The following is a 27,971-nucleotide window of genomic DNA, read 5'->3' as shown; positions in this document are numbered from 1 at the left end:
AAGGGGAGGAGGGTGCCAAAGAGACAGCTGGGTGTGCTTGTGGGTGGTTTCCCAGGGGCATAGTGGCCAGTCTTCTGGGATCCCATCTTTGCAAAGGGGTGTACAGGGGTCATTACTGTGGTGGGATCAGATCTGGCTATCTTCCTAACAATTGCTTTTGAGTTGACTCCAACTCATAGTAACCTAATGAGTGTCAGAGTAGAACTGTGCTCAGTTGGGTTTGCAATAGCTGATTTTTCGGAAGGCTTTTCTTCCAAAGAACCTCTGGGTGGGCTCGAATCTCCAGCCTTTTGGTTAGCAGTTGAGCCCGTTAACCATTTGTACCACACAGGGACTCCAGGGTAGCTTCTTAGCGTCTGTCAAAAAAAAATATTCGGTTGCCCTCTTGACTGTCTTCCCGAGGCTCCCTGCTGAGGCCAAATATTAAACTTCTGAGTCTATACCCCTCTGTGGGACCAGCCATGTCCTAGGTCCCACAGAGGCTCACCTCTTCAGCTGCCCCTGGCAGGCAGCCCTCTCTGTTCTAAGTAGATGACCTTCCTCTTCCACTCCCACCCTGCAGCCCACAGCCCACCTACCCAGGCCTCCCTAACACCATGCTCCCAAAGCCCTGCCTTCACCTCTGCTGGCTCCTCATCCTCACTTGATCTTGATTTTCCAGCTCATAGTCTCACCTCTCCCCAAGGTGTGATCTCCTCCATTGCTTTTGTGGCTATAGTCTTTATTTTCCTTTCTTGTTTTAATTCTCTTTTGGCTACAGACCTGAGAATAAACCTGGCCTTCTAGCCTGGACTTTGGGACCCTCTGCAGGTGGTGCTTCTGAAAAGCTCCCCTGGACCCTTGAGTGGGACCTAGATACTGAGCCTTGGCCCAACCTGTTCCCTAAACCTGACCGCCATATTTCTCTCTTTCTACACGTGTGGCACATGTCTGCCTTCTCTGCTCAACCTTCCAGGTTCTCCCAATTGTTAATACAATCTCTTATTTTCCCTCGTTTTCTAATATGGAATGAAGGCCCATGTTCTTAGGGAATGTACAAGTTTCAGGCCTGCCTTCTCTCTAGACTGTACCCTGTGCCACCTGCTCTGTGCCCTAAACCCCTAGGAACCTCGTTCCCTGGGCGGAAGAGACTACCCCGCCCACCCTGGAGTGACAGACTGAACAAGCAGTCTCTGCTTCAGAGGCCACTTTGGGAGTACACTGAGTCTCCCCTAGAAAACTGGGGCTGTGAGGACTGAGGTGGGAGATTCCAGGACAGGGCAGGCCAGCAGCTGTAAGTGCATTCAAGTCCAGGAAGGGAGGCAGACAGGGCAGGCGTGAGGCCTGTTAAGTATAGGCCTCTTTACCAACCGTAATGTGGAACATGGGTCAGATGTCTGGCAGCAGCCCCACCTGTGTTGGCTCAGGGAGTCCTATTTGGGAAGGGAAAACAGATCCGAGAGGCCAATGTTGACATTTTCTGGCCTGGAGATCGGGCATGGGTATGCTCCAACTTTGAAGTCACTAGGTGATGGAATCTGTGGCCCTTAGCAGTGTGGGTGTTAGATAGCCTGATGTTATCTCAATGTGTTTGCGGAGTGGCCTGAAGTCAGGGGCCATCTCTGCAGGCAAGGCTTCCAGACAACAGGAACTCTGTTGCCTCTATAAAGGCTGTGGGAATGGGCACTGGCTAGAGCAGGGGCCAGCTGGTGGGTCCAGGATGAGGGGCTTTGTGGCACTCCTTGCAGTTCTCACACTCTGCCAAGGCAATCAGATTGCCAGGTGAGTGTCAGACCCTGGGTGGGGGGGTGGGGGGAGGGGCATCTCCTGTGTCCTCTCTGGGGTGGGGAGGGGCATCTCCTGTGTCCTCTCTGGGTGGGCCTCTCCTGGATCCTCCAGCCTGATGTTCCCTGGGGGAATCTTTGGAGGAACAGCTGCAGGTTCCCAGGGTAATTGCTCCCTGTTACTCTTGTCTTTGCCTGTTGAGATCTTCTCTTCTAAGTGTGCCCTTATACCTCAGGTGTGGTGAGAAGGAACAGGGAGTCAGCCATTTCCTTCAGGTGGCTTGGGGAGATGAAGGGCATGGTTTCTGGAGTCAAACTGCCCAGGATTTGAACCCCAGCTCCATCACCAACATAACATCTCTGTGCCTTGGTTTGCTCATCTGCTGTAAGATTAGGATGATAACAGTATCTGTCTGTATTAGTTTCCTAGGGCTGTGGTAACAAATTATCAGAAACTACGTGGCTTCAGGAGTCCCTGAGTGGTGCAAAGAGTAATGAACTTGGCAGCTAACCTAAAGATTGGAGGTTAGAATCCACCTAGAGGCACCTCAGAAGAAAGGCCTGGCAATCTACTTCTGAAAGATCAGGCATTGAAAACCCCATGGAGCACAGCTCTACTCTGACACATGTGGAGTTGCCATAAATTGGAGCTGACTTGGCAGTGACTGGTTTACTGGTTATGTAGCCTCAAACAACGTAAATCTATTCTGTCATAGTTCTAGAGGCTAGAAGTCCAACATTAGGGTGTCAGTAAGATCATGCTCCCTTCGAAGGCTGTAGGAGAAGATCCTTTCTGGTCTCTTCTAGCTTCTGGTGGTCCCAGGTGTTCTTGGCTTGTGGCTGCATCACTCTAATCCCCGCTTTGTCTTCACATGGCCATCTGCCCTCAGTGCCTCTCTATGTCTCTTCTTCTCTTCTAAGGACACTATCATAAAGAGATTGGGCCCACTCTAATGACCTCATCCTAACTAATTACCTCTGCAATGACCTCATTTCCAAATAAGGTCACCTTCACAGGTACCAGGGGCTAGGTCTTGAACATATCTTTTTGGGGGACACAATTCAATCCTTGATACCATCTCATAGGGTTGTTAAGAGGATTATACAAGTTAATACTTATAACATGTTTCAAACAGTGTCTGGCACATAGTAAGAGCTATATAAAAAAACAAAGCAAAGCAAAACAAAACAAAACCCATTGCTGTCGAGGCAATTCTGACTCATAGTGACCCTATAGGACAGAGTAGGATTGCCCCATAGGGTTTCCAAGGAGCAGCCGGGGATTCGAACTATGGATCTTTTGGTTAGCAGCCGTAGCTCTTAACCACTGCACCATCAGGGCTTCAAGAGCTATATAAAAATTTTTTAAACAATATAAAATTCTCTGTCATACCAAGTCCTTTGTGAGCAAAGGCCCCAGATATTCCTCCAAAAATAATAGCCAATATTTATTGAGCTGCTGCTAGGTGCCAGGCATTTATGCTGATCTTTACCTACACTATCCCTAATCCTCAGGGCTACCGTTTAAGGTAGATACTGTCATTCACATTTTACAGAGGAGGAAACTATTGTTCAGACAGAGCACCTGACCTGCCCGAGGCCACATGGTTAGTGGGGGAGGAGCTAGGGCTTGATCCCAGGTGGACTTGTATTCTTACCACACATCACAGAACCTCCAAGTGCCCAGGTCTGAGCCCCATCAAGCTAAACCATGAGGGGTGTGTGACGGGCAACCTGACCTCCTCCCTGGGGAAGCCAACTCCCTGAAAAGAGGTCAGGGTGCCTTCAATCATTCAGGGCTCCTCTTGATAGTTCTGAAAATGGAATTCCTCCAAGTCCAAGCTGTGTTGAGACTGGAGGCAGGACGGGAGCAGACATTTCCATGATGGTGGGTCTCAGGCAGCCCCTGCAGTGGAATCTCCATGCACAGTTGCCTTCCTGGTTCTCAGCATGGGGCTGAGGGCTGCCTTCCAGATGCTGCTGGCTCCCCTCAAAGGGAGGCTCTCTGAGGCTGAGTGCTGGGATAAGACAGCTCAGCAGAGTCTCAGCTACTCACTGCGGGAGCCACTAGGCATTCTGCAGACCCTCATAGGAACTGAAGCTGGAGCAAGCAGAAAACACATTGGGGGCCTGGGCATGGGGACACAGGAAAGCGTAGCTGTGGACTTGATCCCAGGAGCTCAGTCCAGCCTGCTTCCTTTAGGTGCCTACGTCCTTTGGTATCATTGGAGACAAGGGCTGAGAAACATCTCCTGGACATTTCATTGGACAGCCAGGCTCTGGCTGAAGTCACATATGAGGGTTGGGGTGGGGGGACCCAGAGACTAGATCATGATTCATGTATAGGACTGTTTCATATGGAATCCATTTGGGATGTGAACATCATGAGGAAACTCATTTTACTGCATTCAAAGCACTTTCCCGTCTGTAGCCTCACGTTATCCTTAAACCAGCCCCACATAGGAAGACCACCTGATTCTTAGAGCTGGAAACGGCCTTGGGAATCAATTAAGCGCCTCTCCTGCAGTCTACGGGAAAGGAAATCAAGAGGTTAGGACACCCGGTTAGTCAAAGGCAGGGCCAGGAGAGTGGCTGGAAGGGAAGGAGTTAGCTCATTTACCGAGGAGGAGGCTGAAACTCAGAGGACTTTGGGGAGACACCCAAGGCACCACAGATGGGGCGGAGCTGGGCCTAGAACCAGGTTCAACTGTGTTCCCTCTTGATGCTCTTCCCCTTCATCTGCCTCCATTATCCAACATCTAAACTCAGGAGGTCCCTGCAGACCAGGTTCTGCCCTGAGAAGTCCTTTGAAGAATTTCTACCCATTAGGGTAAAAGCTACCCAGAGAGTGGAGACAGGCATTAGTGAAGGAGAAAATGCAAAAGGACTCTCTAGAGTCGTCTGCCAGAGTTGGGCAGAGACTGTATCTTTTTCACTATTAGGTCCCCTGTGTCTTGCTCAGTGCCTAGCACATAGCAGGTACACAGCAAGAATTTGACTGAGCAGTTGACAACAAGTATAGTATCTTTCAAATCGCAGGTTGCAAAACTCATTATAGGGTTATAAAACACATCTGGTGGGTCTCCACCAGCATGGGGGAAAAAAAAAAGGGAATAGAGCATATCCGAGTGCATTGCATTTAGTAAGGGTAGGCAATGACTGTGACCTGATATAAAATATAGTTTTTACTTTGAATTATGATTAAAAGAAAAAAGCCCTTGGCCTGGAGGGCAATGGAAGGTTGACCAGAAGGCTGGGCTGGCAATGGCAGGGTGGGGAGTGGTTTACAGGGCACTTCTGAGAGGCTGGGCAGTCCGAGGGAGATGTCCCACACTCACGTTAATCCTTCCTCACCTCCTCAGGGTCCCTCTGCACAAAGGGAAGTCTATGCGACAAGCCTTGAAGGAGAGCGGGCTCCTGGATGACTTTTTGAGAAAACACCAGTATGCAATTGGCAGGAAGTACTCCAACTCCGGGATGGTGGTCAGGGAGCCTCTGATCAACTACCTGGATGTGAGTGGTTCTGTCAGACTTTCTGGGAATGAATTCTCACATGGTGCGATGGGCTCTTCCCCTCAGCCCAGCCTCCCTGTGGCTTCCCCCTCTTTCAGGAATCGAGGCACCCTGTGAGGTATGGAAGCCATCTCCCTGCCCCCAAGTAAGACCTGCAACGGGCCAGCAGACCCAGCAAGGGCAATGGCCCTGCCTTCAAGGCTCCAAATGTCACCACTGGAAGGTCTGAGCTCAGACACCTTCCTGCACACATCACTTGGGCCACGCCATTGGGCCCCAGACCTGGCCCCAGACCTGACCCCCTGCCTGCCTTTCACAGCTCAGAGGAACCCATGTCTTAGTCTGGTGCCCATTCTGCAGCTGTTTGGTACGTGGCCACCATTTTCCTCTTCCTCCCACCCAGGACTCAGGCAGGAACATCTCTTGTGCCCTGTTTCTTTCTGGAGCTTGTCTCTGTCTCATCTGTCACTCTTGGCAGTAAACAACCAGCCTTTTTTCCCTCCTGTGCTCTCATTTCCTTATCTAGGTCGTCTTCACCCTGCCCCCAGCCTTAGCTCTGACACCTGGAAGGACTGGCAAGGAGGCAGTGACAGCTCAGGCTGAAACTTGAGACCCTGTACCTACAGGATGACCCTCCTCTGTGCCCAGCTTCTTCCTGCTCCTGGCAGCAATGCCTCAGTTTCCCTACCAGGCAGGATTTAAACTTTGGTCTGATGTGCACTTCTCGGGCTGATTCCAACAGTGGCTGTAGGGCTGATGGGGGGAGGGTCAGGCCAAGGATGGTTGTGGGTGGGAGCTTAGTGTGCAGGCTGGAGATGAGGTACCCTCCCTAAGGACCTTCCCTGCATTTCTTCCCCTTGACCTTGCCTACGAGACACTCCCACGCTCTGGGCAGAAAGCACAGGGCGGACAGACCTGAGGAGGTCCTACCCCCTGTCTCTGACCCAGGGCCGTCTGTCCTCAGAGTCAGTACTTTGGAAAGATCTACATCGGGACTCCATCCCAGGAGTTCACTGTGGTGTTTGATACAGGCTCCTCGGACTTCTGGGTGCCCTCTGTCTACTGCAACAGTGATGCCTGCCGTGAGTGACCTCCCGCCCTTCCCACCCCATGCTCACACCCCAGGGCCACTCTGCCAGCCAGTGGTCAGGGCATCCCAGGGGTAACGTGGCATTGAAGGAGAGTTTGCTTTGACATTTCCAGCCTTGGTTGTGTCTCATCTCACCCCCCACCCCAGGTTTGCAAGTCATGGTCTAATAAATAAAGTCCCTGGAGCCCTGGTAGCTTGGTCATTAAGCATTGGGCTGCCAACCAAAAGGTCAGCAGTTTGAATCCACCAGCTGCTCCTTGGAAACCCTATAGGGCAGTTCTACTCCATCCTATAGGGTCACTATGAGTCTGAGTCTACTGGATGGCAATGGGCTTTTTTGGTTTTAAGTTTTTTTGTCTCTACCGGGAGTCAAGGCAAGCTGCTTACCCTCTGGGTCCTCAGTTTTCCCTTCTATAAAATGGGGCTACGGTGTGCCATTGGGTGCTGGGAGAATAAAGTAAGAGAATCTATTACTAGTGATGAGTAAGCATTTAGTATATGTTAACCATTTATTTCCAAAAAACCCTGGGAGGCCAGTACTCTTTTTAGCTCCATTTTACAGATGAGCAAACCAAAGTTCAGAGAGGAAAAGAGACTTGACTAAGATTACTCAGTTGGTGAAAGTAAAATGTACATGGAAACCTCCCCCCTTCCTCTTCTCCCCTACCCCTCCTTGTCCCTCTCTTCTTGTCCCCCTCCCCCTTTCTCTGTAGCTACGCTGCTAGAGGTGAGTTGAACAGCAAAGAATGACTTTCTTTACTAGACAGGGCTATAGAGAGACTGGGCGGCTTATTTTCCTCAGCTGGTCAGCACTTAGACAAGTATTCATACCAGGCCTGGTGAGGGTTTCAGCCCCGGCTGGCACTGCCATAGTGGGGAGAAGATTCCTCCAGGGTCCCCGCTAAACTTGGGTCTGTGTTCCAGAAAACCACCACTGCTTTAATCCGTTCAAGTCCTCCACGTTCCAGAACATGGGCCAGCCCCTGACCATCCAATATGGCACCGGCAGCATGCAGGGCTTTCTGGGCTACGACACTGTCACCGTAAGTGGGACCGTGGGGTCAGCCAGTGCTCGCCCTTCATCTTCCACCAGCCACTTGCCCACCATAGACACCCTAGCTTTTGAGGCTACATCTCTGGCTGGTGCCGAGGAGCCCTTTGGGTCCTGCCCACCCTGGGTGGCTTGGTGGGTCTGGATTCTGAGAGGGATTTTAGCCAGCAGACAGCTCCCTCCTCTCCTTCCTGCTCTCAGCCCTCAGAGGCACCACCGAGGGCCTTCTCCAGGCCCAGGATTCTATTGCCCCTTTCCTTTTTTTTTTTTTTAATTTGTCTTTCTTTCCTTTCCTTCCTGCCTCCCTTGCTATAGTTCAGCATTGTGAGCCTGCGTCAGCACTGAGCTTTTCAAGGACATACCTACAACCTCATTTTAAGTTTAATTCTTCCAATAGCCCTTTGAGGAAGGTATTATTATCCCCATTGTCCAGATGAGCAAACTGAGGCTCAGATGAGTTGATAACTTGCCTAAAGTCTCACAGCTGGTGACTGAGGGAGCTAAGTGTCAGACACAGGTCTTGACCCTCTGAGCAGTGCTCTTTTCTTGACCTCACTCTTTGAGTCATAGATAGTATTGTCTTTCAAGCTAAAGAGCATCTCTGCCCTCCAGAACAGGGAGTGCCCTTTCTCCTCTCTGTTTTTGGCCTCCAAAACATCTAATGCTTTGGCGGACACATAGTAGTGCCCAATAAATGCAGGTTCCTTTCCTTCCTTCTTCAGCCACCATCCAAGGTTAAAATTCAAGCAGCCTCCCTTTGTGCTTATCACCTTGATCTTCCTTGGGTTCTTTCTTGGGTCTGCCTGAAGTCTCTCTTGCTTTGAGCCCAGGACACAGCCTTCCCTGCTGATAGCCCTCTCTGCAACCTCTTCTCTTGGCTGGGGAGGTACCTACCCAGCTCAGCCTCCCTAAGGGACAACACCAGACAATGGAGGCCCCAGAGCCATTTGCTGAGGTGGCTCAGCCAACGGATGGGGCTCTGAAATGCTAATTCCCCTGCTTGGGTGTCCTACTTCCTCTGCCCATCTGGAGCTATTTGCTTTCCTTTCTGCTATTTTGGGTGCAGGGAAGAACCTACCTCCTCACTGAAGAGGTGGCCCTGTGCCTAGTGTCTACAACCATGGTCCATCCTGGCTGCCTTCACTCGTTCATCTTGGGCAGCGGTGGGGAGATCCTCAGGGGTCAGGCCTCCCCTGAAGCCTCACGTGGAAGTGTAGGGTGGGGCATGTTGGGAAGCTGTCAGCCTGGTTTGACGCCACACAGTCCCTGCCCTCTGCTTCTTTGGAACAGGTTGGCTGGGCCAGGCAGGGGTGGCTGCTGCAGGGGCCAGTGTGGGGACTGAACAGGGAGGCCACTCCAGCCCTCTTTTTTAAGCAGGAAGGCTTCTGGGGGAATGAAAGGATGAAGACATCCGGGAGGCTTAGCCTGGGGAATGGTTCAAATAACAAGAGGGGAATTGAGGCCAGGGAGCAGGTGAGAGTCTGTAACGAGAGCCACAGGGAAAAGGGGCCCTATGTACAGGCCATGGAGACAGCTGAGCTCATGTTCACAGGGTCTCCCCACCCCGGCAGGAGTCACCCTGCCCAGAGGAGGAGCTGCTGGGTGCTAAACCCAGAGGCGGGGTGGATCTACTACCTTGGGCAGTGTGGTCAGGAGTAGTGCTCTGGGGGTGGGTACAGCTGGGTTTGATCCTGACTTCTCTCTCTTGAGCTGTGTGACTCTGGGCAAGCCTCAATTCCTCGTCTACAAAATGGTGGTAGTGATACTTACCTCAGAGGGTTGTGGTAGAGATTAAATATGCTCATTAGTTGTCCGTTACTTGTTTAGCCATTCATTACCCTATCCCATTGTCGACAAATCCTGTTGATCTTCTTTCGAGGCCTTCACAGATGAAGAGTCTGACCACTTCTTATCCCTCCACTTGCCATCCTGGTTCAAGCCTCCATTGTGTCTCACCTGGATTGCTGTAATAGCTTCCTAACTGGTCTTCCTGCTTCTGCCTTGGCTTCCTCCACCCCTGGAACCCTCCTGTCTCTGGCTGCAGGTGGAGGTCACTATAGACTCTCTTGCAGGTCTCTGACATTGTGGACCCTCAGCAGACCGTGGGCCTGAGCACCCAAGAACCTGGCAATGTCTTCACCTATGCTGAGTTCGATGGGATCCTGGGGCTGGCCTACCCCTCTCTTGCCTCTGAGTACTTGGTGCCCGTGTTTGACAACATGATGTACAGGCACCTGGTGCCCCACGACCTGTTCTCAGTTTACATGAGCAGGTAGGAGCTGCTGCCAGCTAGGGCCAGACTTAGATGACCTGACAAGGATTACTGGCTAAGGGCAGTGTCCACCCTTTGGGGACACTCTGAGACTCAAGAGTAGTCACCAGCATCCGAGCAAACCTGTTCCTTGTTTCCAGCAAGAATGAAAAGATAAACCTAACCTTTTGCCAAATGGCCCTGATATAGTCATTTATGTTGCCAGAGTTCACTGGACCAAAATCTGACTTTGATTTCTGGCATTTAAAAAAACAAGCCTGTCCCTATCCTTACACAGGGACTTTTAACTTAAATTTTCCAAAATGGCAGGTTCTCAATAATCGTTTGTTCAAATTCACTGACTTTTAGAGCAGATGCCGATGGAGTCCAACCTTCTCCTTTCGATACAGGGGAACAGGCCCAGGGAGGGACGGCCACTCTTAGTCCAGTGCCCCCCCGACCCTACCGTCCTGCCCCCATGATAATACAGCACGGCTCGGACAGAGAGACAGGTGGCAGGATAGAGAGAAGGGGACGCCCCCGGGGAAGGGGCTGGGCAGCTGAGCCCTGGAAAGGGATAAATTGTGCACCCATTTATTTATTCATTCGTTCAACAGGTATTTATTGGGTCCTTACTATGTACAGGAACCCTGGTGGCACAGTGGTTAAGAGCCTGCTGCTAACTGAAAAGGTCAGCAGTTCGAATCCACCAGCTATGAGTTGGAATCGACTTGATGGCAATGGGTTTGGCTTGGGTTTTTTTCCACTACGTACAGGGGCTGTGCCAGGAGATAGGGATGCACCAGTAAACAAGACAAACTAGGAGTTGACCCTCTGGCAGCAGGGAGAACAGACAACGCATGATGACACACACGATTAAACAATTGTGTGTTTAAACAATTGTGATGAGGGTGCTGCAAGGAGGCCTGGGTGTGAAGAAGGCTTAATAATAACAGGGAAGGTATATGCGCAGAAGGGTTAGGAACAAGTAGGAGTTTTCCAGGTGGGACAGAGGGGCAGCGCATTTTAGGGGGCAGCAAGTGTGAGAGCAGGGAGGTGGGATGGCGCTAATAAGGTCTAGGAACTGAAAGAAGCAGAGTAGAAGCAGGTAAGGGTACATGTGTGAGCATTTCCCAGTGGTGGCTCTGAGATCCCCTTACAGGTGGAGCAGAGGAGGTTTGCCTTGGGTGGCAGCTTTAATCCAAAGTATCAGTGACCTTGATGGCCCCCTTTCATACCCACCGCCAAAAGGCTAGGGGCAGGGGCACAGGGACACGACCAGAACACCTAGGGGATTGAGGCAGAGCCTGGCTGAGTCCCGTGACCTGTGACCTCCCCTCACACGGGCAGTTTTCCGACACGCAACTCCACACTTCCGCATGAGATGTCTGAGGGGGCCTGACCCCTGAGGGTCTCCCCCAGCCGCTGCCATGTTTTATGTGCAGGATGGGCTCCCAGCGCTGCCTGGGTCTGGGGGCTACAGAGCAAAGAGCAGAAAGGGTGCTCAGCCCAGGCTGAGGAGAAGCATCAGGGGGCTGGGAGAACTCGCCTGGAGCTTCCTGGGAGAAGGTGGGGCTGGGACTCATCTCCCCCAGCGTGGGCTGGGACACCCTCACGGAGCCGGTGTCAATGAGGTACACAGGCCTTTGCTTGGTTTCAGGAATGACCAGGGGAGCGTGCTCACGCTGGGGGCCGTTGACTCGTCCTACTACACGGGCTCCCTGCACTGGGTACCTGTGACTCTCCAAGAGTACTGGCAGTTCACCGTAGACAGGTGGGTGCAGCCTGGGTGCATGGCGGCATGGGGGCCCAGGTGCCAGGCACCACTGCTACACAGTAACTGGTAAGGTTCAAGTGTCAGTGTCTGAGTCAGACCCTTCCAAGGTCAAATGCCCTTTGTCAGCAATGATGTCTCACACTCTTCTGTGCTTTATCCGTAAGAACAGCTGCATTTGTTGAGCACTTACTACCTGCTAGGCAATGTGCTAGGCGATTATATGGACTGTCTCATTTATTCCTCACTAAAACCGTATGAAGGGCAGTGGTGGTTCTGTGTAGAATTCTTACCTTCCCTGCAGGAGAGCCAGGTTCAATTCCTGGCCAGTGCACCTCATGGGCAGCCAGCCACCACGTGTTGCTATGATGCTGAACAGGTTTTAGCAGAGCTTCCAGACTTAGACAGACTAGGAAGAAAGGCTGGTGAACTACTTCTGAATATTGGCCAATGAAAATCCTATGGATTGCAATGGTCCAATCCCAATGCCCATGGAGTGGCCATGAGTCAGGGTCAACTGTGATGGCAACTAACAACAAAACCCTGTGGGGTTGGTACTGTTACTACCCACGGGCTATAATTTTTTAACATCGAATTTGAACCTCACAACCATCCCTTGAGGAAGTCCAGGTGAGAGTCGTTGTCCCCATTTTGTAGGTGAGAAGCCTGGGTGCAGAAAGGTTAGGTAACTTGCCTGAGGCATGCAACAAGGAAATGGCAGAGTGAAAATCTGAAACCAGATCTTCAGGCAACAAGTACAGTACCCAGTCTACCCGTTAATGCACCTGAATTTGTTTTATTCAAGTTTGACCATGGAAGGTGAAAATGACCTTGATATAGCCACTGTGTTGGAAAAACAATAGTTTTAGGTCTTTTCTCTGAGCTCGGGAAGTTACAGAGGCTCCAGGAGGGGACCCCAGGAAAGGGGCCCAGGGGTGGATCCTGCAGTGGAGGGTGGGAGGTACCTAGGGAGGGAGACCAGATGCTGGACACACCTCGAGGCCATCTGGCTTCCTTCTGCAGCATCACTGTTGATGGTGTGTTGGTAGCTTGTGATGGCGGTTGTCAGGCCATCCTGGACACAGGCACCTCCCTGCTGGCTGGGCCGAACAACGACATCCTTAACATCCAGAAGGTCATTGGAGCCACGCAGGGCCAGTATGGCCAGGTAAGGCCAGGCCCCACCCCACCTCCCCAGACCCCCTGAAGTGGGGGTCCTCTGCTCTCTGGAAGAAATGACAAAGGGAAATAAGGAGGGAGCCCATCTGCCAACAGAGATGGGGTTCCTTGGGAGTTCTTCAGGACGGCCTTTGGCTTTGGACCATTGTTGCTTTGGAGCTGCCATGTTTCATGCGGTGGCTGTAATTGTCCGCCTGGCCTCTGGGTGAGTTGTGCCCTCTCTGACTCGCTGACCTTTGTGGTGCCTCCTTGTTCCTCCTCTGCCCACGAGTCCATCCCCTCCTCCCTGACAGCTGAGTGCTCTCAGATGTCCTTGCAAGCTCTGGCTGGGCCTGGAGGGCATCTACTGAGGTAAACTTCCATGCAGGGATCTGCCTGTGGGTTGGCTGACGGCTGGTCCCCCTCAGCGTCAGGACCGTGTCTCGAGACCCAGCCTTGGTCTGAGAGCATCCCTGTGGTTCTCTGAGCAGGCAGGGCCCCTTTTCTACCCTCCTGGGTTCACTCCATGTAGTGAAAGCGAGTCCTGGTCTGGGCTGCTTCTCTTGCCTTGAGCACTGAGGTGCCTCTTCGAGTCAGATTACACCCCATTTTCCTCTCTGAGAAGACCTCCCTTTGTTTCTTTAGTTTAACATTGACTGCGGAAGACTGAGCAGCATGCCCGCGGTTGTCTTCGAGATCCAAGGCAGACGGTACCCACTGCCACCCTCCGCCTACACCAACCAGGTATGAGTCGTCTGAGAGGAAGCCCTTGGGTTTCTCCTAGAACCCTCTCTTGTCTCCGTGAGTTGGGGCTCTGACAAATCAAGGAAACAGGAGATAAGGAAGTGGTATGGACTAAATGGAGAATGCAGGGACATCCATTCAGACAAACTGACCTTCTGAGTGGAGCCATGCTGTCCTTGGGCCTCACTCATTGTTGCTATAGCCTCACCCTGGGAGAAATGGGGGAGACAGAAAGGACAGATCATGGATGTGAGCAGGGAGGGAGAGTGGGAAAGGTGAGGACCACACCTCACCGTGTGAACTACCATCTGCTGCTTGGGCTCCTAAGACCAGGAGGCTAGAGCTCTGCCCAGGGTTTCCTTGGTACCTGGGCTTTGTGAACACTCAATCCTTCCCTCCCTCCCACTGACCCACTGGCCCCAGCTTTCACCTAATCCTCAGCACCCCAAACTGGCCGGGCAGGCTGCCTTAGCCCCCAGGCCAACCCTGCCAGTTATCTGGGCAGTAATGCTAAGAGCAAGAGGGTAGGGGGCTGGAGAAGACAGGTGAGTGGGAGTAGGGTTCTGGCCAGAGCACCGGCTCTCTGATCTCCGGGGCCGTATGGGGCAATCTTGGATTAAGCTACTATTTTTCTGAATCTCAATTTTTTAATCTATTGAACGAGATGATTCTGATACTTGTTTGCTTCCCTCAGAAGGTGATTTCAAGAATAATTGAAATAAAAGATGAGAATTGTGGAATCGAGTAGGGAAATGCCTGTTATCAGCCACGACAAATGGGGCTGGGGCCAACCTCACCTCAGCCTTCCTTTCCTAGGACCAGGGCTCCTGTACCAGTGGCTTCCAGAGTAACAGTGACCCCCTGCAGTGGATCCTGGGAGACGTCTTCATCCGGGAGTATTACAGTGTCTTTGACAGGGCCAACAACTGTGTGGGGCTGGCCAAGGCTATCTGACCCCACCACTGCTCAGGGACCACACTGTCCCCAAACATACACCCATGCACATGCATACACTCACACACACACACACACGTACACACATATGTGCACACACATGCATCAGAACTTGAAGCAGATGGTTCTCAGTAAACAACGCATCTCTGCAAAGCCTGGCTTCCCTTTTCCTCACTGGGGCCAATACCCTGCCTGCACCATCGTGGGGGTGGGGTGTGATTGTTACATGGTGTGTTGGGCAATGCTGGGGCCACATTGGTGAGGAAGGACTGAGGATATAATTGATAGGTGGAGACTTTCATGAGGAAAATGGCCATTTCAAGCTCAGGACATGTCTTGCCTACTTGTCTTCCCACTCTAGATCTTTCTAGACCTTCACAGGGTGAGGCTTGCTTGTGCCTGGGGATGGGAGGAAGGACTTGGTGGTGTGGGGCTGAGTGGGGAATGCCTGATACATGGAGAGAAAAGCTCGGCATTTTTTAAGAGAAGGGCATTGTTGCCATTGAAGATGACAGGTGATGAGACATACGGGGAGCATCTGGGAAAGGTCAGAGTCCTGGGGTTACCATTCACCTTGGGGAGGAACAATAGCCCAGGGTCCTATTCTCAGTCTTAGAGGCTCAAAACCTGATTTGTCAACGTTCAGAGATTGGCACGAGGCTTAGGGATGGCTCAGGTTAGCCTGGCTTTCAGTGGCCAATGGTCCAGGCAGATGCCAGCACTCAGGTTTCCAGTGAGGGCTGCAATCGTGCAATGGACCAATGGTCATGTTGACAGATCCGTGCACGCTCTTCCTGGAGAGCAGCCACACAGGGAACACAATTACCAAAGGGTTCGAACAAGGGAATTCAGGTGTTATCTAAGGGTTTCTCTCAGTTAAGTTACTCTGAGGTTCTTTAGCTACCTTGGGGAGCAGGTAGACAAGCTTCTTGGTGAAACCTTCGAGTCAGCTTTGCCGAGGCTCTCTGTTCAGTACTTGGCTGGACACTGCACATGTTGGCTTCTGTGGCTCTCCTCTTGCTTTGCACCCATTCTTTTGACAGTCTTTTCCCTAATGGGGGACATGCAACAATCAGACTTCCGTTTACTAAATGGCAGCCAGTCCTGCTCCCTTCTCCCACCTCGATTATTGTGATTGGACTTTAAATCACACCTTACCCAAAACTTGTTGCTATCAAGTGGATTCCAACTCATAGCGTCCCTACAGAACAGAGTAGAACTGCCTCATAGAGTTTCCAAGGAGCGGTTGGTAGATTCGAAGTGCTGATCTTTTATTTAGTAGCCAAGCTCTTAACCACTGTGCCACCAGGGCTTCAAGTCACACTTTATAGAAGTTTAACTTTCAGAAGGTCTTGGAAAGGGGAGGTGGAGGCCATCTTACTACCTAGTCCCTGCCCTACCCCCCATCTTACTACCCAGCTTCTCCCTACCATACCCCAGCCACAGGCTGGTCCCTGTCAGCAGCCTGAGGAGCTGGGCAGTGATGCAGCGAACCTTCTGGAGACAGCAGCTACAGGCCTGTGGTGACACATTACAGGGGAGACTGTTCTTCAGGAAGTGGAGTCGGAGGTCTGACTTCCTTCTTCCAGCTGGACCTGTGGGTAGGATCCTGTTGACAGCCCTGTCTGGGGGCTCCTCCCAAGAAGGATCCCTGGAGTCTTTCTCAGTTGTACCCAAGGACAAACAAGATGAGGGGCACGGGGGTGGACCCCCTCCTGCAGGGAAAGAGCAGGCTGGGCTGAGGGAGGGACAGTGGAGAGGAAGGGCTCCCAGGGCCTCCAGGCTGCAGTCCCCAGTGAGCTGAGGAGCCTGGGGTGTGGAGCCGGCAGAGAATACAGGAGAACATTCTAGGGCTTCAAGGACAGAGGGCAGCACCAGCAGTGGGCCGGGCCTTGGTGTGTGAGGTGTTCTGGGTCAGGGAGGCAAGCATGATGCCAAAGAATGTTTTGGCTTTGGATGACTTCTCTCAGCCTCACTTTCCTCACTGAAGACAGATATCACCTATTTGCCAAGAATGAGACAGAATTGGGCCACTTTCATTATTTTTAGGCTTATAGTAGATTAAAAAAAAAAAAGAAATGCTGAGAAGGCTTACAGAAATTGTGTTATATTTCAGTGCTTTACATCTAACAAATTGTATTTTTAAACATCCCAACCTCAACTAGGCTCTGCAGCCAGGCCCAGCCCTCTGTGGGGAGCTGAGGGGTGATGAGAGAAGAAGCCTGGTGAAGGGGCTGTCAGCATACCTGCTGCTGGCTTGTCAAGGAGGACAACCTGGGGGCCAGTGAGGAGCTGTGATGCAGAAGGCGTCCTTTGATGGGCTGAGCTCACACACTCATGGATCTCCCACCAGCCTGTGTGTGGATGAGGCCCCAGGCGGGGAGGGGGCTGCTGCGGAAGCCCTGGAGGCCGTTCACTTCCACCCAACATACATTTGCTGCCATCTATCCTGCCCTGGCCACACCCAGCACCCTGCAGGGCTTGCCGCTGGGCCTTTGCTCACACTGACCCCTGTGCCTGGTCTGTCTGTTTCCACTTCCTCTGACCTTCAAACTGCTCCTCATCCTTCAAGACCACCTCCTCTGAGAAGACCCCCACTCTCCCAGACTCTGTCTTCCGGCTTCCTGATTGTTCAGCAGTGATCCTTACAATAGCATTTATCATGCCTAGTTATTCACTTTGGCTGCTAACCAAAAGGTCGGCAGTTTGAATCCAACAGCTTCTCCTTGGGAACCGTATGGTGCAGTTCTACTCTGTCCTGTAGGGTCAGTATTAGTCAGAATCAACTCCATGGCGGGTATGTATGTGGTAGTTATTCACTTACATGCCCGTCTCTGACCAGGTCCCTGATGGGCAGTGCCTGGGCCTTTCGTCTCTGAATTCTCAGCCCCCAGCAGAGTTCTTGCTAAACTGGATGCTGGGCAAGGGCTCAGGGGAGCTTAGTGCCATGTGATACCAGTGAGCAAATCTCTGACAGGGTGGCATGAACAATGAGTGCTGAGAAACAAGAGCTCACAGAGATATGAGTATGTATGTTCACAGACACACACACACAGACACACATATACACACCTCCACACACATATGCACATATACACACACAGACACAGATACACACACATACACACACAAGCACACACAGACACAGGTTCACACACACACACAGGCTCTCCTGTGGCACATGACTGCCCAGCCCCTCCCTTCCCCTGTGTAGACATGGCAGAGGCCTCAGGTCTGGAGCCAGCTTCTAGCCTCTCTCCCCTCCTTGTCACTCACCTCCCTGCCAGTGCTTCTCAAGCTAATTAGAGGAAGCATTTGGCCAGAGAGGAGCTTGGAGAGGAAGTCTTTGAAATGGAAATGTTATGACAAAATGATGGATTGTTTTCCGAGCTGTGCAGTTTGTTTCTTCTTGCAGCAGAAAGGAGAATGTAACCGAGACAGGAGTGGCAGAGGCTGGCCCATGTCAGGAAGCCCCAGACAGCAAGAAATGCAAGTGGAACCCACTGAGAGAGTATGAAGCAGGTAGTGAGAGCATGGGGCAAGGAGACAGCCAGGGCAGGTGAGGGACACAGGCTCATTCGTCACTGTTCCAGTAGCCCCTAGAAGCTGCCTGGAAGCAGAGGGTTCTGAGGCCTGGAGGGACATCAGCATGTGGTCCACCTTTCACTCAAGCCCTCCAGACCACAGGAGCTCTGACCAGCTGACCCCCAGCCATTTGATTTACTTGGGGGCAATTACAGTTGCCACGTGCCTTATTCACTAACAAATACTTATTGGAGGTCCCCGGGTGGCAAACTGTTTGCTCTCTGTGATTCAACCCATGCACTTGTTCCTGGTGATCTGCTCCTATACAGATCACAGTCTAGAAAACCCTATCGGGCAGTTCTACTCTATCACATGGGGTCACTATGAGTCAGAATCCACTCATGGACATGCAACAACAACCACCTTATTCATTAATAACTAATTATTGAGTACCTACTGCATGTGAACATTCTAGGCACTAAGTATTCATCAGTGAACACAGCAGACTAACCCCTCAACACTCATGGAGCTTATGTTTGAATGGGGGAGATTGACAACGGGAATAACAAACACATATATATAAACTACCGAACCTGCAAGAGTGTTGAGGGGACACATTACACTTTAAAGCCAGGTGGGAAGAGTAGGATCAATGAAAAGGTGACAGTGAGCAAAGACATAGAATAGGGAGTGAACCCAGCAGGAAGATAAACCAAAAACCAAACCCATTGCTGTCAAGCCAATTCTGACCCATAGCAACACTATAAGACAGAGGAGAACTACCCCATAGGGTTTCCAAGGAGCAGCTGGTGGATTTGAACTGACGACCTTTTGTTTAGCAGCCAAGCTCTTAGCCACTGCATTACCAGGCCTCCAGGCAAGTGGATGGGAGGGTGTTATATATAGAAGGGACAGTATGTGAGGATTAAACACATCAGCACTTAATAGAAGATAACTGGTAGATTAATATGGATACATTATTTTTCCACTTATGCCTCTTATTTTTCTTAGGAGATGCACCCTGTCTTTTTTTTAATCTTATTATTTTATTTTTATTGTGCTTTAAGTGAAAGTTTACAAATCAAGTCAGCCTCTCCTAAAAAAATTTATACACACCTTGCTATGTACTCCTAGTTGCTCACCCCCTAATCAGACAGCACACTCCTTCTCTCTACCCTGTATTCCCGTGTCCTTTCAGCCAGCTTCTGTTCCCCTCTGCCTTCTCGTTTCTGCTCCAGACAGGAGCTGCTCACATAGTGCCATGTGTCTACTTGATCCCAGAAGCTCACTCCTCACCAGTATCATTTTCTACCTTATAGTCCAGTCCAATTTCTGTCTGAAGAGTTGGCTTTGGGAATGGTTCCAGTCTTGGGCTAACAGACAGTCTGGGGACCATGACCTCCATGGTCCTTCTAGTCTCGGTCAGACCACTGAGTCTGGTCTTTTTACAAGAATTTGAGGTCTGCATCCCACTGCTCTCCTGCTCCATTGGGGATTCTCTGTTGAGCACCCTGCCTTTGAAGTTCGGAGTCACAGTTCAATCATTTTTGTATCCTTAGCAACTAGCACAGTATTTGACAATTTCCTGCCTTCCTTGTGGGAGACCTGGGTTCCATTCCCAGAGGATACACCTCATACGCAGCCACCACCTGTCTGTCAGTGGAGGCTTTCATGTTGCTGTCATGCTGAACCGGTTTCAGTGGAGTTTCCAGGCTAAGACAGATTAGGAAGAAAGGCCTGGCGATTTACTTCCTAAAATCAGCCAATGAAAACCCCTCAGATCACCAGGGTCCCATCTGCAATGATTGATCATGGGGTTGGCACAGGACCAGGCAGTGTTTTGTTCCGTTGTGCCTTGGGTTGCCAGGACTTGGGGGCCAACTCGGTGGCAGCTAACCATAACAACATTTGTTCTGTAGATGTATGTTGAATGAATAAACAATTCCTCCTTAAAGCCCTAAATCCAGGCTGGGGGTGGGGGGCGGGGAGGGGGGGGGGGGTGCGGTGCCCTGCAACTCAACTCTTGTCCTGGAGCGCCCTCTAGTGACCTAATCTCAAACGCTAGCTTTGCCTGTCTTTTTATATCTTGCAACATTCTTCCTCCCCACCCCAGGCAATCTTGGGCGCAGTGGCCAAGGAGCAATAAAATGCACTAAGTGCCTACTATGTGCAAGGCACAGTGTCAGCTGCTACAGGAGTCATGCAGATACAGGAGACGTGGTCCCTGCCTCAAACACCTCGTTCACTGGACCTCTCCATGGCTGTCTTTCTTCTCAGTCTTCGCTTTCTGATATCCTCCCTCTCTGACCTCTCTGGATTCATCTGTAATACTGGAATTCCATTTTAGAGCTAGTCAGGCAAGGATGTGCCTGTTGTATGTGCCTGAAGAGATTGGGAACAGAATTGGCCCTTCCAAGTCAGTAGAATAGCCCATCACCCCAAAGTAGTTACAGCTCCTGGCAGCTGGGAAAGCAGCCAGAATCTGGTCCACTGGACACCCTGTGGAGTTGCTGGGGTGAGGCTGGGCCTGGGAAATTTGCAGATCAAGGTTGTCTCCCCATTCTGGCTGATGGAACTGCGTCCTGTTTTGGGGACTGCCCATGGCCCTGCTACCTCCTCTGGGCTGGTGGCCTTGGTCTCCTGAAAGCCGAGGTGGAAGCTCCATCCCTGGTCACTGAGCATCCTCCATCCCTTCCCTAGATGCCTCTGGCCCCAGCCCTGAAAGGTGAGAGACCCCTTCTCCCCAGGGCTCCATTTAGCATCGAGACCAGAATAACTGTGTTCTCAGAGGGAATGAGGATGCTCCAAGACAGGCCTCCGGTGTGGCTGGGAATGTCCCAGGCTCCAGCCACACTTTCTGTAGCTTTAAACTGTTGCTGGGGGAGTCCTTTAAGGTAGGCCCTCCTGGCAGTGCCAAATCTCAGCCCAGTTACGGCTGCTGTCGAGTCGACTCTAACTCATGGCAACTCCATGTGTGTCAGAGTAGGACTCTGCTCCATAGGGTCTTCAATGGCTGATTTTGGGGAAGGAGATCACTAGACCTTTCTTCTGAGGAGCCTGTCAGTGAGCTCGAATCTCCATATTTTGGTTAGCAACCGAGCATGTTAACCTAACCATTTGTGCAACCCCAAACCAAACCCTTTGCTGTCGAGTCAATTCTGACTCATAGTGACCCTATAGGACAGAGTAGAACTTTCCCTTAGAGTTTCCAAGGAGCTGCTGGTGGATTTGGACTGCCAACCTTTTGGTTAGCCACTAAGCTCTTAACGACTATGCCATTTGTACCACCCAGGGACTCCAAATCTCAGCCACAGTCCCCATATCAGCTGGCCAGAGGGGCGACTATATTTTGGATGGGAGGGCAGTGGCGGCTCAGTGGTAAAATTCTCATCTTCCATGCGGGGGACCCCAGTTCGATTCCTGGCCAATGCCCCTCGTGTGCAGCTACCAGTCATCTGTCAGTGGAGTCTCTTGTGTTGCTCTGATCCTGAACAGGTTTCAGCGGACTTTCTAGAATAAGCAGACTAGGAAGAAAGGCCTGATGATCTACTTCTGAAAATCAGTTAGTGAAAACCCTGTAGGTCACAAAGGTCCAATCTGCAACCGATCATGCTGGTGGTGCAGGACCGAACAGCTTTTCTTTCCCTTGTGCCTGGGGTCACCATGACTCTGTGACAGCTAACAACAACAAAAACATACTGGACCAAGGTTTTGAATATTCTATTCCATTGTTCCCTCATTTTATTTCAGTGTCCTGAAAAAGCTGGTAATTCTGAAATCAAACTCCATCTGCCAGACTGTTTATTACACCAAGGGGTGTCATACAAATCTTTTGTCAGGCCTTGTGCCCCAGTTTTTATCAGCCTGTGCTTTGGGGTCTCTGGTGAGGAGCAGGCATCTGAACGGAGGCCAGGGCCGCGGTGCAGCCTGAGAGTCTGGAAATCTCTCCAGACAGCTGATCCACAGTGTGTTCCCTGCATGAGAAAGCCTGTCCTTCCTGGGTCAGGGAGGGCCTATAATCAGCTTCCCCATTTCTGCTGCTCCTGGTGGGCTGCCTGGATTTTACCAGCCTCCAGGCAACCTACAAAGGACCCTCAGTTGAATCGTGACCATAATAATCCCAGTGGGGCTCCCAGAAGGATCTGAGAGCTGAAGGCAGAGGGCAGCCGAGAACTGCGCTTGCTGGGACCAGCTGGGAAGGGGGAGCTGCCACAGGCTGGGTGCACAGAGGCTCAGCCGGGCTCCAGGTCTAGAGAGCTGGGCCTGGGAGAGTGGGACAGGGATTGGGGGTGGAGAGAGGTCATCATCCCTAGGACTCCTCTTGATGACTTGGGCAGCCTTGACTATCTCCTCAGGTCGATTGGTGGGCATCCCCGCAGCATCCAAGGCCTTGCGGCTGAGGACTCTTTAGGCCCCCTGGCCACTGTAGAGATGTCAAGCGGGTGGGGACCTGGAGACTATGGCTTCGTTCCTTGATCAAATAAGACCCCAATCCCTCAGAGTGGGGCAATGTTCAGATGGTCTACTGCAGATAGGAGAGGTGGACCTCACAGGCAAGTCACCTCCTCTTTGGGGTCTCTGGCGAATCACCACTGCCAACACCACATGACCCTCTGAAGCATGGCTGCCTCTAACACTCTGGTGCAAATGTGGACGTACAGCTCTTACTGTCATTCCCCATTGCGCAGGCTTCAGATGACCCAAAGGAGAATAAACAAAAGCAAGTGTCCCTCAATGGTCAGGTTTAAGAGATATGGCGGGGACCCAACCTATCTCCTGGCTGGTTTCTTTATAACAAACACCACATGTATTAGTTTCCTATTGTTGCTGAAACAAATTACAAACTTAGTGGCTGTAAGCACCCCAAATTTATTCGCTTACAGTCCTGGGGGTCAGACGTCTGACTCGGGTCTCACTGGGCTAAAATCAGGATGTCAGCACGGCTGTGCTCCTTCTGGAGGCTCCAGGGTAGAGCCCATTTCCTTGCCTTTTTCAGCTTCTACATGCTGTCCGCATTCCTTGGCTCGGGGCCTCATCACTTGGGCCTCTGCCTGCGTTGTCACATCTCCTTCTCTGACTCTGACTCTTCTGTCTCCCTCTTATAAGGGCCGTTGTAATTACATTAGGCCCACCCAGATGATCCAGGGTAATCTCCCCATCTTGAAGTAGCGAAAATGCGTTTTCTTTAGTGTTTTAATGTTAGAGAGAATATATATTCTCATTTGTTTTAGTATAGCTGTATAAACTGTGAATAATCTCTAGTCCTTGAAAAATGGTGCAGACTCTGTTCAAATATAGCTGAGCAGCCTGTTCCACTCTTAAAACATAACGAACACCCTAATACCTTAAAATATGTTTTCCCCTATTCAAAATGGGTGATTGAGACCCTGACATGACTAACGTCATAGTGATGCTCTAAGTAATTTCTAAACATTTTTTAGTTGCACCAGCTGCACCAGTCTCTTCCAAAGGGGCGCAGAGCTCTCTCAGCTCCTATGGCCTTGGTCTCTTCTTTCTTTGTTCTCTTGAATGGCCTCCAGCTTGCAAACTGACAGGAAGGCTCTCTGTCATTTTTAATCTGCAACTTTCTTTCTTGCTCCGTATCTCAGCCACAATGGACTTGGCAAAACAGTTCCACTAGCCGAGAGATTCTTATGTGAGCTTTTCAGTCTGTTACAAATAACTGATTACAGTCTGGATGCCTGATACACATATCTTTAGTTTAATAAAGAGTTTTTTTCATAGTTGTTTTGTGATGTATAAGACCATCTGTGGACTACATGCTCAAAACATTAGGTAACCCTGATCTTTCCCATATAAAACCCTCCCATCAACCCTTTGGGGCAGACAGAATTTGGGAGAAATTTAACACCTTCTGTCTCTTGAATACCGGTGTTCAATAAAGCCCTCTTGCTGCTTACCTCCTCCTGTCTCAGTATTGGCTTGACGGCAGGCGGCTCGAACCCCCGATTTGAGGTAACTATCTCAAGATCCTTAACTTCATCACATCTGCAAAGTCCCTTTTGCCATGTATGGTAACATATCCTCAGGTTTTGGGGATCAGGATGTGGACATCTCCGGGGGGCTATCCTTCTGTTTACCACAGCATCTTAACGCTCTCTGCCCTGAAGCTCATATCCAGACAGTTTCCCTCCTTGAAGTCTAGACCCAAGAGAGGGAGGCTCAAGTAGACATAGGGGCTCCTCCTTTCCATCTGCTCAGTACCTGCCCCCCTTGGAAGACTGACACCAGAAACCCACTTCCTGCAGAGTAGGCCTCACCACATCCGCGGGGTGGCCTTTCCCTTGGCAGCTGCAGGACAAGTCCATTAGAATACTGCACGGTACCCCCAACACCAGAAACCTTCAAAACCATAGCAGGGTGCTCTCCTTACAAAAACTCAGAAAGCTGAGGACCAAAGCTAAGATACCACAGCCAGATACTTCTCCCCAAATCCCATGCCCTGCCCTCTGGGCCTTGTAGTTTTCTTTATTGAGAATTGTTCCTATGATGGGAGAGAGAATATTTGGCTTTTAGATATCTAAGACAGAGAGAAGACACTGTGAGGGGGAGGGAAGAAAGAAACCACCTCTAAAACCTGGAACTGCCAATGCCAGGGCACCCCTGTGAGGTCCCAGGGCCAGCATCTGAGCCCATCTGGGAGACTGGGCTTGACTCCAAGTGGGCAGGAAGTATCTGGCCATCACAGTCAGGAGCCTGGGGAAGATGGCACTGCCTTGACACTCGATGAGCTAAATTTTAGACAAATAAGTAGAAAGATTTCTTAGGTAGATTGTAATTGTTGAAGCATCTTCCACTTAGAGGTGGTACTAGCTAGATATAGAAACAAGTTTTTGAAAGTTTAGATAAAATTCTTTTGAACGTTTTATTGTGCTTTGGGTGAAAGTTTACAGGAAGAAAAGCTTTCCACTCAAAAATTTATACACAAATTGTTTCATGACATTGATTGTAATCCTCCCGATGCGTCAGTACTCTCCCCCTTTCCACCCTGGGCTCCCCATGTCTGCTCATCTGGTTTTCCTGCCCCTGCCTGTCTTCTCATCTTTGCTTTTGGGCGACTGTTGCCCATTTGGTCTCATATGCTTGATTGTTCTAAGGAGCACGTTCCTCATGGGTGTTATTGTTTGTTATATAAACCTGTCTAATATTTGACTGAGAGGTGAATTTTGGGAGTGGCTTCAGTTCTGAGTTAGAAGTGTGTCTAGGGGCCATAGCCTTGGGGGGAAGTTTTGATAAATTTGAGGATGTCAGACTGGGTCCAACGTCAACTCTGTCACTTAGGCCATGTGACATTGACACTTCTGGGCCTCAGTTTCCTCAGCTGTAAAATGGAAGCACACAAGAACTACCCCCAGAGGACAGTCATGAAGAATGATACAATGAATGTGAAAATGCTTTGTACAAATGGGTATGCAATGAAGGAGTGTTATTATTATTGAAGAATATGACCATACTGGGGACCAAGAGGACAATCGCACCTTCGTATAATCTGTACCTTGGTCACAGAAAACTGGGCTGTCACCTGGTCTGGTTGACCAGGGATTGACCCAGTGTTGTTGTTAGGGGCCGTTGAGTCAGTTCTGACTCATATCGATCCTGTGTACCACAGAATGAAACACTGCCTGGTCCTGCACCATGCTTGCAACTGTTGTTATGCTTGAGCCCATTTTTGTAGCCACTGTGTCAGTCCATCTCTTTGAGGGTCTTCCTGTTGTTCGTCGACTCTCTACTTTATCAAGCACGATGTCCTTCTCCAGGGACTGATCCTTCCTGACAACATGTCCAAAGTATATAAGACACAGTCTCACCATCCTTACTTCTAAGAAGCATTCCAGTTGTACATCTTCTAAGACAGATTTGTTTGTCCTTTTGGCAGCCCATCTTATATTCAATATTCTTCACCAGTACCACAACTCAAAGGCGTCAATTCTTCTTTGGTCTTCCTTATTCATTTCCCGGCTTTCACCTGTATATGATGTGATTGAAAATACCATGGCTTGGGTCAGGCGCACCTTAGTCTTCAAGGTGACATCTTTGCTTTTCAACACTTTAAAGAGGTCTTTTGAAGCAGATTTGCCCAATGCAATGCGTCTTTTGATTTCTCGACAGCTGCTTCTATGGGTTGACCCAGTGTGAGAGATCTTGTATTTTCACCTGGTAAAAAGACTCACAGCTCTGTTCCAATGCGCTCCTCTCATTTTGAACATCCCTCCTGCTGTCCTATCTACACTTTGGCAAATGAGATAATACCCTACAACATGCTTTACACTGTGTGGTGGACGGCTGTTATGGATTAAAATATTGGTTGGAGTCCTAATCCCTATATCTGTGGAGGTAATCCCATTTGGATCATTAGATCATACCCAAATAGGGTGGGTTCTAAATCAAATCACTTCTGAGTTATAAACAGAACAGAATGGACATGAAGACATACACATGGGGGAAGACAGGTGCCACGTGAGGATGTCTGCAAGCCAAGGAACCAAGGAATGCCTGGGGCTACTGGTAAGGGAGGAATTGACACTGACGATGAGGCCCTGATTTGAACTTTTAGCCCCCAGAACTGTGAGAAAGTAAACTTCTGTTCTTTAAACCACGCACTTGTGGTATTTCTGTTACAGCCGCACTAGGTGACTAAGACAACAGCCTTCTAAGGTGGCCTCGAATAATTGCTACTTTCTGCTTCCCATGTCCTTGTATAATTCCCTCCCTTTGAGTGGGAGCTGGAGCCCTGGTGGCACAGTGGTTAAGAGCTTGGCTCCTAACCAAAAGGTCAGTAGTTTGAATCTACCAGCCACTCCTTCGAAGCCCTATGGGGCAGTAATACTCTGTTTTATATGGTCACTATGAGTTGGAATCAACTCTATGGCAACGGGTTTGTGTTTTTTTTTTTTTTAGTAGGAGCTGGATTTAGTGACTTGCTTGTAACAAATAGGACACCCAAAGTGATGGGATATCACTTGCAAGGTTAGTTTACAGAAGACTCTGGATCCTGGCTTGCTGGCACTCTCTCATGTTCTCATTTGCTTGCTCTGCTGAAGCCAGCTGCCATGTTGTAAGCTGCCCAAGAAGAGGTTCATGTGGCAAGGAAGTGAGGGCGACCTCAACTAACCATCAACCGCCAGGGAGGAACTGCATCCCTCAGCCCCGCAGCCTGGGAGGAACTGAATTCTGCCAACAACCACATGAGAGAACTTAGAGAAGGATCCATCCCCAGTCGAGCCTTAAGATGACAGCAGCACCAACTGATACATTGATTGTAGCCTGTTTGAGAGACCCTGAGTGGGGGATCCAGTTGAGCTGCACCTGGATTCATGACCCACAGAAACTGTGAGATAATGTGTGTTCTTTTAAGCTGCTAAATTCTGGGATGATTTGTTATACAGCAACAGATATCTGATGTACATTGTAAAGTGTCATTCAACACTAAGGAACTCCAGTATCATTCCATTTTAATCTAGCAAACTACTGAACACTGTCTCTATGTCTGAGGCAATGAATGAGCCATGCAACATCTCCGGCCCCTAGGAGCTCACAGTCCAAGAGGGCAGGTAGACGTGGAACGGGCAAAGCTATGGGAGCAGAGGAGACATTAGGAAAAGCTTCATGGAGGAAAGGTGTTTGGGTGATTCATGAACGATGGGTAAAATTTCAAAAGTAAGAAATAAGGTGAAGTGCATTCCATGGGGGAAAGAAGAGCTTGACCAAAAACACAGAGGTGGTGCAAGATGTTTTCATCCATGTGACAATGAGATGGCCACAATAGAGAAAGAGTTGGACAGATTTGGGTCCTCCTTTCTGGAAGGGGTTAGCACTAGGCAAAATTGGGAGGGTGAGTCTTCACACGACTTCCTAGCAACACTGATACAGAACAGAATGGTCAGATTAACATGGGAACTTTGGTGCGTGGGTGGTCGGGTAGGAAGTGATAGAGGTGACTCCATGCCCTCCTCCTGGCTCGAGAACTAAATCATCCCTGGCTCTCCTGAGAAAGCACCACAGCTGGAGGTGGCTTGGGGAGGGGGTTAAGCATTTAGTTCTGAAGCCAAGCTCCTTGGGTTTGAATCCTGGCTCTACTGCTTGCTAGCTGTAACGTTTTGGGCAAGTTACTTGACTGCTCTGTGACT

General features: G+C 50.3%; 2 protein-coding genes across 2 annotated transcripts in view; both read left to right on the top strand.

Moving 5' to 3' along the window:
* RBM15 (RNA binding motif protein 15) overlaps nucleotides 1-27,971 on the top strand; it is a 1,133,685-nt gene that overhangs the window by 189,358 nt on the left and 916,356 nt on the right. The window lies entirely within an intron of this gene.
* On the top strand, nucleotides 1,700-14,298 carry LOC126073437 (chymosin-like). Its single transcript, XM_049880097.1, has 9 exons — nucleotides 1,700-1,761; nucleotides 5,126-5,276; nucleotides 6,241-6,358; nucleotides 7,291-7,409; nucleotides 9,490-9,689; nucleotides 11,329-11,442; nucleotides 12,466-12,610; nucleotides 13,246-13,344; nucleotides 14,161-14,298. The coding sequence occupies exons 1-9, from the start codon at nucleotides 1,700-1,702 to the stop codon at nucleotides 14,296-14,298; spliced, it is 1,146 nt and encodes a 381-aa protein (XP_049736054.1).

This window comes from Elephas maximus, chromosome 3 (assembly GCF_024166365.1).
Source record: "Elephas maximus indicus isolate mEleMax1 chromosome 3, mEleMax1 primary haplotype, whole genome shotgun sequence".
Classification (NCBI taxonomy): Eukaryota; Metazoa; Chordata; class Mammalia; order Proboscidea; family Elephantidae; genus Elephas; species Elephas maximus.
Note: the sequence above shows the minus strand (reverse complement) of the source record. Positions and strands in the feature narration are given on the sequence as shown.

Coding starts and splice junctions, on each gene's coding strand:
- LOC126073437 (XM_049880097.1), top strand. CDS start 1,700: ATGAGGGGCTTTGTGGCACTCCTTGCAGTTCTCACACTCTGCCAAGGC. Junction 7,410..9,489: donor TGGGCTACGACACTGTCACC/GTAAGTGGGACC, acceptor ACTCTCTTGCAG/GTCTCTGACATTGTGGACCC. Junction 13,345..14,160: donor CCTCCGCCTACACCAACCAG/GTATGAGTCGTC, acceptor TTCCTTTCCTAG/GACCAGGGCTCCTGTACCAG.